Below are 18759 nucleotides of genomic sequence, written 5' to 3'. Positions count from 1 at the left end.
AGTTTAATATTCTTCCTTAGTAGTACACTTCACTCTGACTCTTCACTGACCACTAGCTTACTATGACTGGGACTGCCCTCCTCTCGCCCTCTTCTCCTATATATATCCAGAACAGTACAGTCTAGAATGTTACAGTATATTTTAGATCATACAAGAACATGTAGCAAAAGTATGTGCGGGTTGGCAACACTTCCCGCCTGGCGCCTGGCCGCGCCCCGCGGGGCGCGGACGAGGCTTTGCTCCCCGCCCCCTTGCTCGCTCTTCCCGGAGCCTTCTAGAGCCCCATGGACGCCGGGGGAAGCTTCCAGCACAACAATATCAAGGCCCCTTTGTGGGGAGACGTACGTGTAATGCTGACTTGCCTGATGGGCGAGCCTCCCATAACCCAGTTAGCCAGTGGGGCACATCTTTGGCCGACTGGTAAAGGAGTGGCTCTCCCGTTATGCTGGTCGCGGGTTCGATCCCCGGCGCCGGCAAAACCTTTCCTTGTCTGGATTAATTTCTCGTGCGTTTCGTTACACGCAGAGATCGTGTGGGAGTGGAGTAAAAAGCAAATTCAGGCATTTCAATCTGAGCCTTGACACAACCCTGCGGGAGGCACATTAACACCTGCCGCTATAAGGATCGAGGGGCTCGGGGGAACGCAACAAGCACACATTTGTCAAGTATATTTTTCGTCAAAACTGACCTATACTTACAACACAACAAAGGAATGGCATGGTGAAGTAACTACCCCAGCTAATTATTGTAGGGATGAACAAATAAGGTGCAGCCTACCTGTAGCCTATACAGCAGCAGTTAACCCAAACTTTTCAGGCCACGCACCAAGCTGTGACCGAGTCCACGCCCCCGCTAGGACTCCACCAGTACTGAGGTCCTGTCGATTTCCTGAAATTTCGTCCATTTTCTGACGAATTTTGTGCCCGCAAAGTACGAGGCTCTGAGCGATGGCTATCAAAACTGAACGAAAATGTACCTGGGGTGAAGGAATGTGCTCAGAGTCTGGGAAAGTTTCAAACAAAGAACAGACAACTCCGCTGAAGTGTACAGCAAACGTTAATTACTCTTAAAACAATAGCAGTTAATGATGTGTTTGACATTTTAACGAGACATAAAATCCGCAGTTACACAGTTTTTTCCTTACGCACCCCTATAGAGTGATCACCTCACGCACCACACTTTGGGAACAGCTTGTAGGCTGAAAAAAATATCCATCACTGCGTCGCCGCGTGACAGGTCTGTGTATGTGTGTATTTAGGCCCAAGTTTGTCCATTAGCTTGTCTCAGGTGTGGAGTAATGGAGCCAAGGGAGGTATATAAGAAAACGGCCGGAGTCGCCCTTACGCGGGACACTCGTCCTTCCACGGAAACCCTGCACCAATATTTCCGCCTGCGGGTCACACTCGTCCTTCAGGGGTTACTGCAACCTTCTCAGCTGCGGAAACACTAAGAGTACGACAAGAAACATTATTCCCAACTGTTGGCAAACTCTTTGGAAACATTTGTCTTCAAAGAATTTGGAAATTGAAATGTTTCCAAAGTTGGGAAGCATTGCTTCCCAACAGTTTCTCTCTGGGCGGACCTTTTAAGATACAGTTATATTAGGTTTGATTTAGTGTGGCTGGATTTGTTGAGTTCATTATTTTTTCGTGTATATTTAGTGAGTAGCCTATAATGCATTGTCCCCAGATTGTAGTTTCTGGGTGAAGTCCCTCAATGTGTCCGCCCCTTCATCTCATCATGGCTACTGTTCATTGTTTTACTGTAGCACTTGTCCCCCGCCAGTACAGCTTTTTGTGTCATGGTGCTCCCTACAGATGTGGCAACAGTTGTACAATAACACCATGTATTGCCTGGGCCAGGTTGGGAGGGCAGGTTCCGCCCTTCTCCTGTGTTGTATAACTGCAACAACAATCTGTCAATCAGTCCTACAATATGTGGCAGGTTTCGTGCTGTGCCGTTGTCGTCACTGGCGGCGGAGTAGGCTGCGGTGGAGACCCTTCACAGAGTCTCTATCAAGGGACTCCAGGCCTCGGCGGTTAGCCACGGGTCACGGCCGCCCATGGCCTCACGGTTCTCGCACACATTTCATGGCTATTTCCACAACCATTTTTACCCCTACACTTTTTCTTAAGGCTTTCCAGGAGGGTGAATAATAGCGTTACCCAACTGACGTGGTCATACTATGGTACGTTATTATTCTTGTGCACGATGCCGCAAAACACTAAAAAGAGCTTGGAAAACCATAAAGCCAAATGGAAGAAATAAGAATGAAAATAGAAAACGGCAACAAAGGCAGCCTTCCCTCAGGTGTTTACTCGGTGTTGTTACTTAAAGGTGCTTCCTGTGCAGGGCCCTACATGCAAAGGTCCCTCTGCAACATTCACCCAAGGAGGAGGGCTGAGTGTTACTGTTACTTAAAGGTGCTTCCTGTGCAGGGCCCTACATGCAAAGGTTCCTCTGCAACATTCACCCAAGGAGGAGGGCTGAGTGTTACTGTTACTTAAAGGTGCTTCCTGTGCAGGCCCTACATGCAAAGGCTCCTCTGCACTGGACTCCTCCGTGTTATTTTGGCGGAGGTCATCATAAGAACATAAGAACATAAGAACGTAAGGAGTCTGCAGGAGACCGGTTGGCCTATACAAGGCAGCTCCTGTCTACACATAACTGACCCAAGGCACTTAACTCACTACATAACCTCCTCCGGCCATTTCTTCAACATTCATAATTATTTCTGCATTCTTTTTCACATTCAATTCCCAGCCTCTATCAATCCCACTCTATAAGGACATACAAAACCACGGCCTCCCTTCTCAGGACTCCTGTGACATCAAGATCAAGGTCAAGATCAACGGAAGTAAACAAAGCGGTGCTGCAGAATCTGTCACGTCGCCCACGCCCACACAGTGCCCCCACGCCTCCACGCCCATCCAGTGCCCCCACGCCTCCACGCCCATCCAGTGCCCCCACGCCTCCACGCCCATCCACTGCCCCCACGCCTCCACGCCCATCCACTGCCCCCACGCCTCCACGCCCATCCAGTGCCCCCACGCCTCCACGCCCATCCAGTGCCCACGCCTCCACGCCCATCCACTGCCCCCACGCCTCCACGCCCATCCAGTGCCTCCACGCCCATCCAGTGCGTATTACAAGGTTATCCATTTCAAGCTTACCTATTACAAGCTTTTTGTGGCTGAGGTGACAGCTTGGTAATATTCCAGAATCACACCCAAGCTTACCCATGTCAAATTTACCTGTTTCAAGCTTTTTGTGGCTGAGGTGACAGCTTGGTATTACTCCAGAATCACACCCAAGCTTACCCATGTCAAGTTTACCTGTTTCAAGCTTTTTGTGGCTGAGGTGACAGCTTGGTATTATTCCAGGATCACACCCAAGCTTACCCATGTCAAGTTTACCTGTTTCAAGCTTTTTGTGGCTGAGGTGACAGCTTGGTATTATTCCAGGATCACACCCAAGCTTACCCATGTCAAGTTTACCTGTTTCAAGCTTTTTGTGGCTGAGGTGACAGCTTGGTATTATTCCAGGATCACACCCAAGGCTACCCATGTCAAGTTTACCTGTTTCCGTTCACCGGTGATGAGGTTTCAGGCCCCGGTCTGCTGCCGCCGCCGCAGCGCTCCACAGGGCCACCAACATTACAACACTAACATTAGCACCTAAAGTTGTCCTCAATCCTCATGTTTGTAAAATTCTAGTGTTTGCCCATACTCCCCCTCACCCCCAAAACAAGCTTGGGGACCGGTGGGAATGCGGGTTTCAGGTGGGGGACACGAAATCCGTTGCAATCTCATTTTTTACGGGGGAGAGAAAAAATACCCTAGGTCTAGGGAAATTTCCTACATTTAGGGATTTTGGTAAAGATTCGTATTAGGTCCGTGCCAGTATCTTAATCTACTTTATGAAACATCAGTATCTCTTCATATATCTTTTCTACAAACCTTCAACAGTCATGGAAACGCTTTGAAAATCCAATTCAAGGACTTTTTTTTACTCTTGAAAATAGGGGATAATGTTTACGAAAAAATTGATTGTGAACATTAAACAGTAACTGTGAATCACCAAAGCTCTACTCACACGATCCCATTTTGGGCACGGGCATAGTTTCGGCACCAAACTCATTGACTTTAAATATTGGTTCGACCACCTTGAGTTCAACTCTCGATTCAGTAAGAAGTGACGGGTAAACAACTTGACCCAAATTAAAACACCAAGGGTTCGTTCATATTATGGTATCCATTTCCAGGCTGGAGTGACCAAGGTGGGGGCCGGAGTGACCAGGGCCGGAGTTACTAAGGGCCGGAGTAACTGGAAAGCCTTCTTATGATGTCCCCCACCTCTTAACCCGGTAGCAGTGACGGGCCAAATTTGTGGCTTTACCGTGTAGCAGTGATGGGCCAAATTTGTGGCTTTACCGTGTAGCAGCGATGGGCCAAATTTGTGGCTTTACCGTGTAGCAGTGATGGGCCAAATTTGTGGCTTTACCGTGTAGCAGCGATGGGCCAAATTTGTGGCTTTACCGTGTAGCAGCGACGGGCCAAATTTGTGGCTTTACCATGTAGCAGCGATGGGCCAAATTTCTGCCATGATATAAACCTCCCAAAATAGATGATGCATAAACTGATCACACATGCGTTGATATATATTATGAAATGGTTTGCGTGAGTGATGATTCTTTCTCATTATTTTACTTAGACGGGCCTTTAACCTAACCTAACCTTAGAAACATGACCCCCGCAGCTACCGGGTTAAAAGTGGCTATTGTTGGGGCAGGTACCACACTCTCATTGTCATTCCCATTGTCATCAGGGTTGTGTGGGCTGCCGGGTGCTCTCCGGTTAGGGCGATTAGGCGAGGCGTGGCACGGTTACGTAAGACAAGAAAGCGCTGAAGACTCACTTATCCACTAAATCCTATGACTTAACAAGTATGAGGCTTGAGGACAACTTTAGGTGCTAATATTACTGTTATAATGTTAGCGGCGGCCCTGTGGAGCGCTGGGCCTGAAACCTTATCAACGGTAAGCGGTAAACTTGCAGTCGAGCTTGAAGGGTTCATGGCGCGGGTTCGTGGCAGCGCTGACGTGCTCACCTAGCAAAGACAGAGTCGGACTGGGGTGCTGAAGGGGGCCGTGTCATCTAGTGGCTGGAGGGGCCAGGCCCATATAAGCTAAAATATCAAAATATTCAAATAATACACATTGGCATGGGTTAAGTCCAGGGGCCCATGTGTCATGCCCTGGGATTTTCTTTTTCTGTTTCCTCTATTTCCCGACACGTCCTCTGCGTGTATCGAAACACACGAGAAATTAATTAAGACCAGGTGAGGGTATTCGCTGGCTGCCTGGGATTGAACCCGCGACCAATGTGACGGGAGAGCCACTCCTTACCGAGTCGGCCAAAGAGGTACCCCGCTGTCTAAGTGGGTTATGGGAGGCTCGTTCATCAGGCATAGTTGCCGCACTACACATGTACCTTGGGGGGCCCATGTGCCATTGACAATTAACATAGCATATAAGTTGTGATCAATATTGAAAATTTAATGAATTAAAATATGTGGGTCCTGCAGAGTGCTTCGGCGGAAGTGGGAGCAGATAAATAAGAAACACGAGTAAGTATATTGGCACACGGGCACACAGGCCAGTCCGACCCTGAGTGGAGATGCTTACCCAGTGAAGGTATACGAGGCAAGAGAGTCATAAGGGTCTGGTGCCTCTTCTCTGTTTCTGTTCAGCCTCAACCTGGTCATACCTGTCCTTAACCCGGTGGTGGCAGCGGGGATCATGCTTCTTAAAGGCCCTCTAAGCGAATTAATGAGAAAAAATCATCACTCGCGCGAACCATTTCATAATATATATAAACGCATTTGTGATCAGTTTATGCTTCATCTATTTTGGGGGGTTACATCATGGCAGAAATTTGGCCTGTCGCTGGTACACGGTAAAGCCACAAATTTGGCCCGTCGCTGGTACATGGTAAAGCCACGAATTTGGCCCGTCGCTGGCACACGGTAAAGCCACAAATTTGGCCCGTCGCTGCTACCGGGTTAAACATATTCACACTAGTGCTGGTGACTACATGTTCAGTGAGGCTGTTCCACTTGTTAGTAATCCTCAGGGTTGGCATTAAAAAACCCACCCAAAAAAAAATAATAAATAAACCCAGCCAGCCAGGCAGGGAACTCCCAGGCACAGGTGGGCAGCACAAGTCAGAAAACATACACTCCACAAAATGCTTGCTTGCACCCCTGACTCCCAGTGGCACCAAGCAACACCTGCCATCATTATTGTATCAATATTGGTAAACATTACAAAAAAAATGCATTTCATATGTTACACTCCCATTGAAAATTATGATATGTTTTTCTGCACATACATGTTTTCAAGAGAGAAATAGGTTGTCTTGAAATGTATAGATTCTTTATATCCTGTATATGAGAGAGAGAGAGAGAGAGAGAGAGAGAGAGAGAGAGAGTCTAACCAAGATAGCCAGCCAGACAGAGCACAAGATATGTACAACATATGCACACCTAAAAAGTAAACTTTCATGTGTTATATAATAAATTAGCTTGCGTGAGTCCCCCATCCAGTACATTGTCCCGTCCACCAGGCTCAGCCCAGCAATAGGTCTGCTGGCCTGGCCCGCTCAGGCATCACACACATCAGGCTGCATGAGTTCATTGTGTGCTGCACATCATGGTATTACATGTATATCCATAAGATGTTTATTTCAAGGATTATGAGTGCTTGAAGAACAGCTAGTTGTGGCCCCCCCTGAGGGAGCCCTTGTGGTCAGAACACCCGCCCTTCAGGGGTTCAAGATCATGTGGGATGTGCTCACTACTCCAGGTCCATAACTCTTAGAGAATGAACTCCAACACTTAAGCCCTGAACTTAGATATTTAGATGAATTGTATGTTTTTAATCAGTTTGTCATATTCCAACTTTGCCCTGAGAGTCAGTTTTTTACTTAGTTTTTAACCCGTCCGCTGCGATTGGCACGGACTTGGCTTTCACTGGTAGCCTGGTAACGTATAGTCCCAGGTCTTTCTCTGCCTCTGTGGTGGATAGTGGAGTGTTTCCCATGTGGTATTGGTGTGCTGGATATCCCTTCACTGGTAGCCTGGTAACGTATAGTCCCAGGTCTTTCTCTGCCTCTGTGGTGGATAGTGGAGTGTTTCCCATGTGGTATTGGTGTGCTGGATATCCCTTCACTGGTAGCCTGGTAACATACACTCCCAGGTCTTTCTCTGCCTCTGTGGTGGATAGTGGAGTGTTTCCCATGTGGTATTGGTGTGCTGGATATCCCTTCACTGGTAGCCTGGTAACATACACTCCCAGGTCTTTCTCTGCCTCTGTGGTGGATAGTGGAGTGTTTCCCATGTGGTATTGGTGTGCTGGATATCCCTTCACTGGTAGCCTGGTAACATACACTCCCAGGTCTTTCTCTGCCTCTGTGGTGGATAGTGGAGTGTTTCCCATGTGGTATTGGTGTGCTGGATATCCCTTCATTGGTAGCCTGGTAACATACACTCCCAGGTCTTTCTCTGCCTCTGTGGTGGGTAGTGGAGTGTTTCCCATGTGGTATTGGTGTGCTGGATATCCCTTCACTGGTAGCCTGGTAACGTATAGTCCCAGGTCTTTCTCTGCCTCTGTGGTGGATAGTGGAGTGTTTCCCATGTGGTATTGGTGTGCTGGATATCCCTTCACTGGTAGCCTGGTAACATACACTCCCAGGTCTTTCTCTGCCTCTGTGGTGGATAGTGGAGTGTTTCCCATGTGGTATTGGTGTGCTGGATATCCCTTCATTGGTAGCCTGGTAACATACACTCCCAGGTCTTTCTCTGCCTCTGTGGTGGGTAGTGGAGTGTTTCCCATGTGGTATTGGTGTGCTGGATATCCCTTCACTGGTAGCCTGGTAACGTATAGTCCCAGGTCTTTCTCTGCCTCTGTGGTGGATAGTGGAGTGTTTCCCATGTGGTATTGGTGTGCTGGATATCCCTTCACTGGTAGCCTGGTAACATACACTCCCAGGTCTTTCTCTGCCTCTGTGGTGGATAGTGGAGTGTTTCCCATGTGGTATTGGTGTGCTGGATATCCCTTCACTGGTAGCCTGGTAACATATAGTCCCAGGTCTTTCTCTGCCTCTGTGGTGGATAGTGGAGTGTTTCCCATGTGGTATTGGTGTGCTGGATATCCCTTCACTGGTAGCCTGGTAACGTATAGTCCCAGGTCTTTCTCTGCCTCTGTGGTGGATAGTGGAGTGTTTCCCATGTGGTATTGGTGTGCTGGATATCCCTTCACTGGTAGCCTGGTAACGTATAGTCCCAGGTCTTTCTCTGCCTCTGTGGTGGATAGTGGAGTGTTTCCCATGTGGTATTGGTGTGCTGGATATCCCTTCACTGGTAGCCTGGTAACGTATAGTCCCAGGTCTTTCTCTGCCTCTGTGGTGGATAGTGGAGTGTTTCCCATGTGGTATTGGTGTGCTGGATATCCCTTCACTGGTAGCCTGGTAACATACACTCCCAGGTCTTTCTCTGCCTCTGTGGTGGATAGTGGAGTGTTTCCCATGTGGTATTGGTGTGCTGTATATCCCTTCACTGGTAGCCTGGTAACATACACTCCCAGGTCTTTCTCTGCCTCTGTGGTGGATAGTGGAGTGTTTCCCATGTGGTATTGGTGTGCTGGATATCCCTTCACTGGTAGCCTGGTAACATACACTCCCAGGTCTTTCTCTGCCTCTGTGGTGGATAGTGGAGTGTTTCCCATGTGGTATTGGTGTGCTGGATATCCCCTCCCAAGGTGCAGGACTTTACATTTTTCTTCATTGAATTGTAGCAGCCAATTCTTGTTCCATTCCTATAACTTGGTGAGGTCTTCTTGTAGGAAATCCACAGTCAAGGGGCTAAGCAGAATTTTCCAGGCTTTTTTTCCCTGATGCAAATAGTTATAACCTGTGCGGGGTGATGAATGTACCCTCCTTACCCCCCTCCTCCCACAGGCACTGCCGGAGGAACAGTGGAAGAAGTACCAGCTGATGACCGGAGAAAGCAGGGAGAGGCTGGAGTGCCGAGGGGTGCCGCTGCGGTGCCTGGACGAGGCGGCCCGGGAGGAAAAGCACCAGGCCGAGGAGATGAAGAGGGACAATGCTGACTTGGTGGACATGAACCGGATGGGCAATGGTGTGTGGTGTGTGCGTGCGTGTGTGTGGGTGCATGTGTGTATGTGTGTGTGTGTGTGTGTGTGTATGTATTTACCTAGTTACCTAGTTGTGACATACGAGGAAAAGAGTTACGCTCGCGCTGTCCCGTCTCCATATCCTCTCTTATCCAATTTTTCCTTAAAATCATGAATGTTTCTTGCACAAACCACCTCCTCCTCCAGTCCATTCCACAGCTTCTGTTTGGGAAGCTAAACTTTTTCACATCTCGCCTACACGTGGTCGCCCTCAACTTCTTTTCATGTCCTCTCGTTTCTCCCTCGCTCCACACACACAGGTCCTCTCTGTCCACCCCACTCGCCACCCTGTACACTGCTATCAGGTCTCTTCTTTATCTTCTTCTCTCCAGGGTTGTGAGCCCCATGCTATTGAGTCTCTCCTCATAAGTCCAATCTCTAGGTTCCAGTACCTTCTTAGTTGCCACTCTCTGCACTCTTTCCAGCTTCCTTATGTTCTTCTTTTCGTGAGGAGACCAGACCACTGCTGCATACTCCAACCTTGGCCTTATCATTGTAACTATTATTTTCTTCATCATCTCCTCATCCAAGTACACAAATGCCGTCCTTGTGTTCCTCAGCAAATTCAGAGTTTGTCCCGTTATCCTGTTGATGTGTTTGTCCGGTGACATGTTCTCTGAGACAGTCACTCCCATATTTGCTTTTTGATAAGTGTGAGATAAAACTTTCGATTTGTGTGTGCTTAGCAGGCTTTCTTATTTCCTGTTTTTTGTTGCCCTTAAGCTGCTTACGCTTCTGTGAATAAAGATAAATAAATAAAATATAGATTAGAGGAATGGAAGGAAAATGAAAAGTAGTGAGAACAGCGTGTGGGAAGTCACTTGTTTTGATAGTAGTAAAGATATGTTAGTTTTTGTAGTCATTGATACAGCCCTTCTCTTCCTTTCCTCAGCGCTGCACCAGGCCAGCTTCATCCTAGTCAGCACAAGCTGTTATGCCCACACTGACCCCGGCCACTATGTCCCCGCTGAGCTGAATCTGCTGCGCTTCAGCCTAAGGAATGGAATCATGAAGTTGTTTCACTGTGTTGTTGCGCGTAAGTTGTGGCCTCGACTCAGTCCTGTGAAAATGGGGGCTTCGTGGTGCAGTGGTTAGCACACTCGGCTCACGACCGAGAGAGCCCGGGTTCGATTCCCAGGCGGAGTGTAAAAATTTGGGCGGGTTTTCCGATACCCTACGCCCCTGTCCACCATCCAGCAGTGAATGGGTACCAGGTATTAATCGGGGGCTGTGTCCCGTCTCCTGGGGTCTGTTCTCTTCTCCTATAATTCCTTCCCCTTCTGTCTCTCTCTGGCATATGACCACAGATGTTGTGTCCTGTCTCCTGGGGTCTGTTCCCTTCTCCTATAATTCCTTCCCCTTCTGTCTCTCTCTGGCATATGACCACAGATGTTGTGTCCTGTCTCCTTGGGTCTGTTCCCTTCTCCTATAATTCCTTCCCCTTCTGTCTCTCTCCGGCATATGACCACAGATGTTGTGTCCTGTCTCCTGGGGTCTGTTCCCTTCTCCTATAATTCCTTCCCCTTCTGTCTCTCTGGCATATGACCACAGATGTTGTGTCCTGTCTCCTGGGGTCTGTTCTCTTCTCCTATAATTCCTTCCCCTTCTGTCTCTCTCTGGCATATGACCACAGATGTTGTGTCCCGTCTCCTGAGGTCTGTTCTCTTCTCCTATAATTCCTTCCCCTTCTGTCTCTCTCCGGCATATGACCACAGATGTTGTGTCCCGTCTCCTGGGGTCTGTTCTCTTCTCCTATAATTCCTTCCCCTTCTGTCTCTCTCCGGCATATGACCACAGATGTTGTGTCCCGTCTCCTGGGGTCTGTTCTCTTCTCCTATAATTCCTTCCCCTTCTGTCTCTCTCCGGCATATGACCACAGATGTTGCGCCGACTTAACCAAACTTTCCAACTTTTTCCTGTACTCTGTTAATTCCAATTTCATCATCATCATCAGCATCATCATCATCTCTTCCTCAGGTTAGGTTAGATTAACCCGGCAGCATTGCAGATCATGTTTCTTAATGGCACTCACACAAACCGTATTATGATATATATCAAAGCATTTGTGATCAATTTATATATCATCTATTTTTGGGGGTTTATATCATGGCACAAATTTGGCCCGTTGCTGCTACACGGTAAAGCCACAAATTTGGCCCGTCGCTGCTACACGGTAAAGCCACAAATTTGGCCCGTTGCTGCTACACAGTAAAGCCACAAATTTGGCCCCTCGCTGCTACAGGGTTAAATTGACCTCTCTTGGACACTCCTCTGAGCCCTTTTTGTGGGAGCAGCAAACAGCAGGCTTTTTCATTATTGTTTCCTTTTTTTTGCCCTTGAGCTGCTTCCTCTGCTGTAAAAAAAAGAAAAAGTATATAGTCCCTCTGATCACTGGTCCTCATCCTCACATGGAAACACCAGCAACAAGCACAATGCAACTCACACCAGTCCTTAATTTGTTCCCTTCCCCGCAGCCATCGTGGTGCCTCGGCCAGGAAGCACTCGCTGGAGACTCACAAGCTGCTGGGTGACTCGGAGGGCTTGAGGAACAGCCTTGAGGAAACTGCCAAGAATCTGAAGCAGCTCTTGTCCAAGGTGAGGTGTTAGTGACGGGGTGCAGGTCTCCCATAGTTCCCAGTGCAGAGAAACGGCTTGAGGAGCCCAAAAAATTTTGCGTTGAGGAGTACAAGGCATAGGGTCCCCCTAACATGAGACAGCTATTGAAGAAATTCAGGCAAAATGGAGGCGTTACTTTAGTGAGATTTATCGCTCTGGGAGTGACGGGACTTTGTGTGTGTGTGTGTGTGTGTGTGTGTGTGAGGGAGTCGGCTCCAGGGTGCATTGTGAGGAAAGCCTGCAAAGGGCAGTGGGTTAACCCCTTCACTACGGCCAGGCCAAAACAGCGCCCCGTGCCGTAACCGGGATCGCCGCGCGCGCCAAATTTCAAATGTCGCTATTGAATGTAACAAGTTTTCAGCCACAAACTCAAAACAATCATCATGTATTATTATATGAAAACATGCAGAATTAAATGGTGCACATAAAAAAACTTAAATTAATTGATAGTTTTGAGATGTAAGCATAAATATAGAGACAAAATAACTCGTATATTAGTTAAAGCGAGCCTGGACGAAGTATGCAAGTCCTCGGATATGGTACGGGGCACGCAAGGATGCAGTATACTCGTGTTGAAGGGGTTAAGCTCAAAGAGGGGGTCAGTCGGGTTCTAATGAGTGTTTCTTTAGGTTCAGGGTACAGAGGAAGGGTCACACTATCACCAGGGTCATAAAACTACTCCTGGAAATGCCCACAACTCATACAAAAGCCTTGTCAAATATGTGTTCTACTACTTAAGGTCAAAGAGAGAGGTCAGTCAGGTTCTAATGAGTGTTTCTTTAGGTTCACGGTACAGAGGAAGGGTCACACATTACCACCAGGGTCATAAAACTACTCCTGGAAATGCCCACAACTCCTACAAAATTTTTGTCAAATATGTGTTTCTAGGTTCAAGGTACAGAAGAAGGGTCACACTACCACCAGGGTCGTAAAACTACTACTGGAAATGCCCACAACTTCTACGAAAGCCTTGTCAAATATGTGTTTCTAGGTTCACAGTACAGAGGAAGGGTCACACTACCACCAGGGTCATAGAACTACTCCTGGAAATGCCCACAACTCCTACGAAAGCTTTGTCAAATATGTGTTCTTGGGCGATGAAATGTCTTATGATATGACTCTCAGAGACTCATTGTGTCTTTACCGTGTAGCAGCGATGGACCAAATTTGTTCCATGATATAAACCCCCAAAAATAGATGATACATAACCTGATCACAAATGCTTTGATATATATTATGCAATGGTTTGTGTGAGGGTGATTTTTTCTCATTTTTCTCACTTGGAGGGACCATTAAGAAACATGATCCCCGCTGCTGCTGGGTTAAAGGATAAAAGGGACGTTAGGCTGTGAAGTAGTGTTGTGATACTCTTGCCTTGGTGCCAACAGCCGCACAACACCGCACTGAAGGACGCTTCTGCACCCTGTCGTGTGTGCGGCGGCCTGCTTCATGTGTCAGAACCTGGACCTCAGGAAGCTGTGGAGCCTCAGAAGGGGAACCACTAGGAGCTGTGGGTCCGACAGTCTGAGCCTTCAGCTAATGACATTTCTCAAAGCACATGAGAAATGACCTTATTCCAGATAGTACTTTTCCCAACTACCTGCCTGGGATATGAGCCTAGGCCCTCGAGATATGGGGTTGACGCTACGGTCCAACAAATCTTGGGGGCTTCGTGGTGCAGTGGTTAGCACACTCGGCTCACAACCGAAAGAGCCCGATTTCGATTCCCGGGCGAAGTGGAAAAATTTGGGCGGCTTTTCCGATACCCTACGCCCCTGTCCACCCAGCAGTGTACCAGGTATTAATCAGGGGTTGTGTCCCATCTCCTGGGGTCTGTTCCCTTCTCCTATAATTCCTTCCCCCTCTGCCTCTCTCCGGCATATGACCACAGATGTTGCGCTGCCCACTAAAAACCTTCCAACTGTTCCCTTCTCCTAGAATTCCTTCCCCTTCTGTCTCTCTCCGGCATATGACCACAGATGTTGCGCTGCCCACTAAACAAAACTTTCCAACTGTTCCCTTCTCCTAGAATTCCTTCCCCTTCTGTCTCTCCGGCATATGACCACAGATGTTGCGCTGCCCACTAAACAAAACTTTCCAACTGTTCCCTTCTCCTAGAATTCCTTCCCCTTCTGTCTCTCTCCGGCATATGACCACAGATGTTGCGCTGCCCACTAAACAAAACTTTCCAACTGTTCCCTTCTAGAATTCCTTCCCCTTCTGTCTCTCTCCGGCATATGACCACAGATGTTGCGCTGCCCACTAAACCAAATTTTCCAACTGTTTCCTTCTCCTATAATTCCTTCCCCTCCTGTCTCTCTCCGGCATATGACCACAGATGTTGCGCTGCCCATTAAACAAAACTTTCCAACTTTTACCGTGCTTGTAGATGTTTAAGAATCATCGGAGCTACCTTCAGAAGAGCTTTGATGCTCCCCTTGTAAAGGCTTGTCATAAGAGTCAGAAAGGAAAGCCTGTTCACTGTTTACAAGCAAATTTCTTGTTAAAGTTTGGAAGCTTTTTTTTCACGTTTAGATTATTTATTAAGGTTCAAAAGTAGTTTGTTCAGAAGCAAGATAGTTTAAAAATTTGTCTAGATTTTTTTTAGAGCTCAAAAGATTTTTTTTAGATTTATTTAATTTTATTTATTTATTTATTTATTTATTTATTTTTTTTTTTTACATCTTCGCTGGTGCCGGTAGGCTTGTTTTTTGGAGGGGCCTGATGGTATGGCTCAGCCCGTCGTGGTGCAGGCGAGTGTTTATAGTGGCTCCATCTTGCATTGGCTCATGCTGCCCTCCTGGAGCTCATCGTTAATCCTAGAATCTAGAGTCCGGGTTGATAGGTGGTCTTCAGGACAGCATGTGGGTAGTTTTAAGCCACTTGGCGGCGGCTGAAAAATCCCAGCTTGGTGGCACCGGGCAGGGATTGAACTCGCGTCCTCCTGAACGCGGCACCGTCACTCTGTTGACTCAGCCACCGCCTCCTCTGTATGTTTGGAAGTTTGTTGAAAGATTTTTCCATGTTGTGGTTGTTGGTAAAAGATTTATGAGTACATAACCCGGCACCTTTCTTACAGGCCTCGGACAAAGCCTGCTGGCTCTTGGGGGGGTGCCGATGGATGGGAAAGGTCGTGCAGGCCTGGACGACAAAACCATGGGAGGAGGAGGAAGACTTTCCCTCGCTTGGCTCTGAGCAGGCCAGGAAAGGTACAGTGCTTATTGTTTCTTGCATTCACCAACTTGTAGTATTTGACTTCATTTAATATTGAACATTTTACATATTTATTTATTTATTTTACAACAAAGGAGACAGCTCAAGGGCGCACAAAAAAGGAAACAATAATAAAAAAAGCCCACTACTTGCTGCTCCCAAATATACACCGGGTATTCCATACGTGCAAATCCGCTCCTATGCGACTAACCTAAATGTGCCAAGTATTGGTTTTATGCGAGAAAAAGTCACTATTATGGGAGTATCGGCGCTGGTGCTGGTGAGGTTTGGTGACACACTAGAGGGCGCAAATGTTTCCTGCACTTTCCTCGTCTATAATTAACCTTTTCCTCCCTCTGATCCTAAAGTTAATCCTCAGGTACTAGCTAATTATCAGCCTAAACCATAGACTCTGGGTGTGTCTCCCCGGAAGCAATCAATGTGCTTTATTGTTGCTGAAGTGCTTTGTTATTGTGAAACGGTGCCGGAATAAATAGTTAAGAGAGTTCCAAAACGGGTCGTGGAACATAACCCCTTATTGGGATGATAACCTCCATATATGGGAATTCACATGATGCGAGCTGCTTGCAGAACGTAACCCTCACATATAATGGATACTGCCTGCTGTACTGGATTTGAGGGCATTTTATATTGGGCATTTTCCATATATACTTCTGTCAAGCCATGGATGCTCTGCTCTGCCTATTTCAACTCTTTCAAAGCGTCCGCACCAAAATACAGTGAACCCTCGATATAACAGACTAATTGGGGGAGACTTTAGTCCATTAACCCGGTGGTGGTAGCAGCGGGGATCATGTTTCTTAATGGTCCCTCCAAGCGAGAAAAATGAGAAAAAATCGCCCCTCACACAAACCGTTTCGTAATAGATATCAAAGCATTTGTGATCAGATTATATATCATTTAATTTTGGGGGTTTATATCATGGCACAAATTTGGCCCGTTGCTGCTACACGGTAAAGCCACAAATTTGGCCCGTTGCTGCTACACGGTAAAGCCACAAATTTGGCCCGTCGCTGCTACACGGTAAAGCCACAAATTTGGCCCGTCGCTGCTACACGGTAAAGCCACAAATTTGGCCCGTCGCTGCTACACGGTAAAGCCACAAATTTGGCCCGTCGCTGCTACACGGTAAAGCCACAAATTTGGCCCGTTGCTGCTACACGGTAAAGCCACAAATTTGGCCCGTCGCTGCTACACGGTAAAGCCACAAATTTGGCCCATCGCTGCTACACGGTAAAGCCACAAATTTGGCCCGTCGCTGCTACACGGTAAAGCCACAAATTTGGCCCATCGCTGCTACACGGTAAAGCCACAAATTTGGCCCATCGCTGCTACACGGTAAAGCCACAAATTTGGCCCGTCGCTGCTACACGGTAAAGCCACAATTTTGGCCCGTCGCTGCTACACGGTTAATGTGCTGAAATTCCGATATAAGTGGTGAAAAAAAAAACGTAAAATAATTGTTAACCTTACCACCAGTTCATCTCCCTACAGTTCCCTTCCCTGCCCCCACCTTTACCCTCCTCCTCGCCTCGGGGGGCTTCGTGGTGCAGTGGTTAGCACTCTCGGCTCACAACCGAGAGAGCCCGGGTTCGATTCCCGGGCGGAGTGGAAAAATTTGGGCGGCTTTTCTGGTACCCTACGTAGCCCCTGTCCACCCAGCAGTGTACCAGGTATTAATCAGGGGTTGTGTCCCGTCTCCTGGGGTCTGTTCCCTTCTCCTATAATTCCTTCCCCTTCTGTCTCTCTTCGGCATATGACCACAGATATTGCGCCGACTAAACAAAACATTTCGACTGCCACACACATTTGACCAGCCTTTCCTAGGAGTTGTGGGCATTTCCAGGGGTAGTTTTGTGACCCTGGTGGTAGTGTGACCCTTCCTCTGTATTGTGAACCTATGAAAACACATATTTGGCCAGGCTTTCCTAGGAGTTGTGGGCATCTCCAGGGGTAGTTGTGTGACCCTGGTGGTAGTGTGACCCTTCCTCTGTACCATGAACCTAAGGGAACACACATTTGCCAAGGCTTTCCTAGGAGTTGTGGGCATTTCCAGGGGTAGTTTTGTGACCCTGGTAGTAGTGTGAACCTTTCTCTGTACCATGAACCTAAGGGAACACATATTTGAACAGGCTTTCCTAGGTGTTGTGGGCATTGCCAGGGGCAGTTTTGTGACCCTGGTTTGACCATTCCTTTGTACCATGAACCTAAAGAAACACATATTTGACCTGGCTTTCCTAGGTGTTGTGGGCATTGCCAGGGGCAGTTTTGTGACCCTGGTGGTAGTTTGACCATTCCTTTGTACCATGAACCTAAAGAAACACACATTTGACCAGGCTTTCCTAGGAGTTGTAGACATTTCCCGGGGTAGGTGTGTGACCCTGGCATAGCTGGGGGTTATCGTGATAAGTTATCGCGATACTTTATCGCTGATAACAAAATCGGGTTATCGGCCATCTGCTACTTATTTAAGTATTTATCGATATCTTCGTTACTTTTGTAACCAAACTAGCGATAATCAATACTTTTTTCTAATCACTACTTTTTTACTAATCGTTGTCTCCTCCCTACACGTGGTGCCCGGTGTTGTTTGAAAAACCTTTGGGGCATGAAATATCTTCAGTGAAGAGATTTCATACTTAGATCATCAACATTAAAACACTAGCTTATTTTTCATGTTAGACTCAATAATCAATATATCAAAGAGAAAAATCATTTAACTTTGCCCAAAAAATTATTAACTGCCTCAAATTTGATATTCCATATTCATTTGTGATCATGCCCTGGTATTGAAGGCACCCAGTGTTGTGTTATTTGGTGTCCCATCGTCAAAAGCAAGCGCTTTTGTTTACAAACACTGGTCTCTTGTGAACTGCGCATGTTCAGACCAGTAAGCGTAGCCCTGTACAGTCTCACAAAGCTTTTTAACACATTAAGAGTTGCTGGAAGGCTGAATCAGACATACAGTACCACCATCCTCGCTGAACGACACTCTGTACATATAAATACAACTCGTACAGAGTGTCGTTCCAGAAACAGCGGGATGGTGGTACTGTATGTCTGATTCAACCTTCCAGCAACTCTAATTAAAATGCTTTGTGAGACTGTACATACGCTTGCTAGTCTGAGCATGCGCAGTTCGCGAGAGACCAGTGTTTGTAAACAAAAGCACCAGCCTTTGACGGTGGGGACGCCAAATAACACAACACCGGTTCATGCGTTTCTAGTATTACCGTCCATAGGTACATGTCAACGTGTGATTTTCAGGTTTTGTAAGTTTTCTAAAATACAGATAATGAAAATTTGAAGTCATCTGTGTTTTTTATTTGAAATATCTATAATATCGTTTTTGCCTATCGGAATCGTGGATTTATATCGGGTATCAGTTATCGCCTATATTTGTGTCTCCAGTTAACGAATATCGGTTATCGGGAATAAGGTTTTCTGTTATCATGCCCAGCTATGGACCCTGGTGGTAGTTTGACCCTTCCTCTGTACTGTGAACCTAAAGAAACACACATTTGACCAGGCTTTCTTAAGATTTGTGGACATTTCCTGGGGTAGGTGTGTGACCCTGGTGGTAGTGTGACCCTTCCTCTGTACCGTGAACCTAAAGAAACACATATTTGGCAAGGCTTTCCCTAGGAGTTGTGGGC

At 47.2% G+C, this 18759-nt stretch overlaps 2 protein-coding genes across 27 annotated transcripts; both read left to right on the top strand.

Annotated features, from left to right (window-relative positions):
• Positions 1-3036: 3036 nt before the first annotated feature.
• LOC126989886 (protein maelstrom-like) lies at positions 3037-18024 on the top strand. The gene is made up of 4 exons (XM_050848510.1): positions 3037-3139; positions 9018-9198; positions 10146-10289; positions 14949-18024. The coding sequence occupies exons 2-4, from the start codon at positions 9054-9056 to the stop codon at positions 15062-15064; spliced, it is 405 nt and encodes a 134-aa protein (XP_050704467.1). The 5' UTR covers positions 3037-3139; positions 9018-9053; the 3' UTR covers positions 15065-18024.
• Positions 6473-9009, top strand: LOC126989770 (uncharacterized). Of its 26 annotated transcripts, XM_050848423.1 has the most exons (5): positions 6486-7555; positions 7655-7852; positions 7952-8050; positions 8447-8545; positions 8645-9009. In XM_050848423.1, the coding sequence occupies exons 1-5, from the start codon at positions 7101-7103 to the stop codon at positions 8952-8954; spliced, it is 1161 nt and encodes a 386-aa protein (XP_050704380.1). In that variant the 5' UTR covers positions 6486-7100; the 3' UTR covers positions 8955-9009. The 26 variants fall into 26 exon arrangements, 23 of the variants coding, with proteins under 23 accessions (XP_050704380.1, XP_050704418.1, XP_050704444.1 ...); XM_050848461.1 differs by lacking the exon at positions 8447-8545; XM_050848393.1 differs by having other exon boundaries at positions 6487-7456; positions 8447-9009.
• Positions 18025-18759: the final 735 nt, after the last annotated feature.

Source organism: Eriocheir sinensis, chromosome 6 (genome assembly GCF_024679095.1).
Source record: "Eriocheir sinensis breed Jianghai 21 chromosome 6, ASM2467909v1, whole genome shotgun sequence".
Lineage (NCBI taxonomy): Eukaryota > Metazoa > Arthropoda > Malacostraca > Decapoda > Varunidae > Eriocheir > Eriocheir sinensis.
The sequence above is the reverse complement of the archived record's forward strand: the minus strand, read 5'-3'. Positions and strand labels throughout refer to the sequence as shown.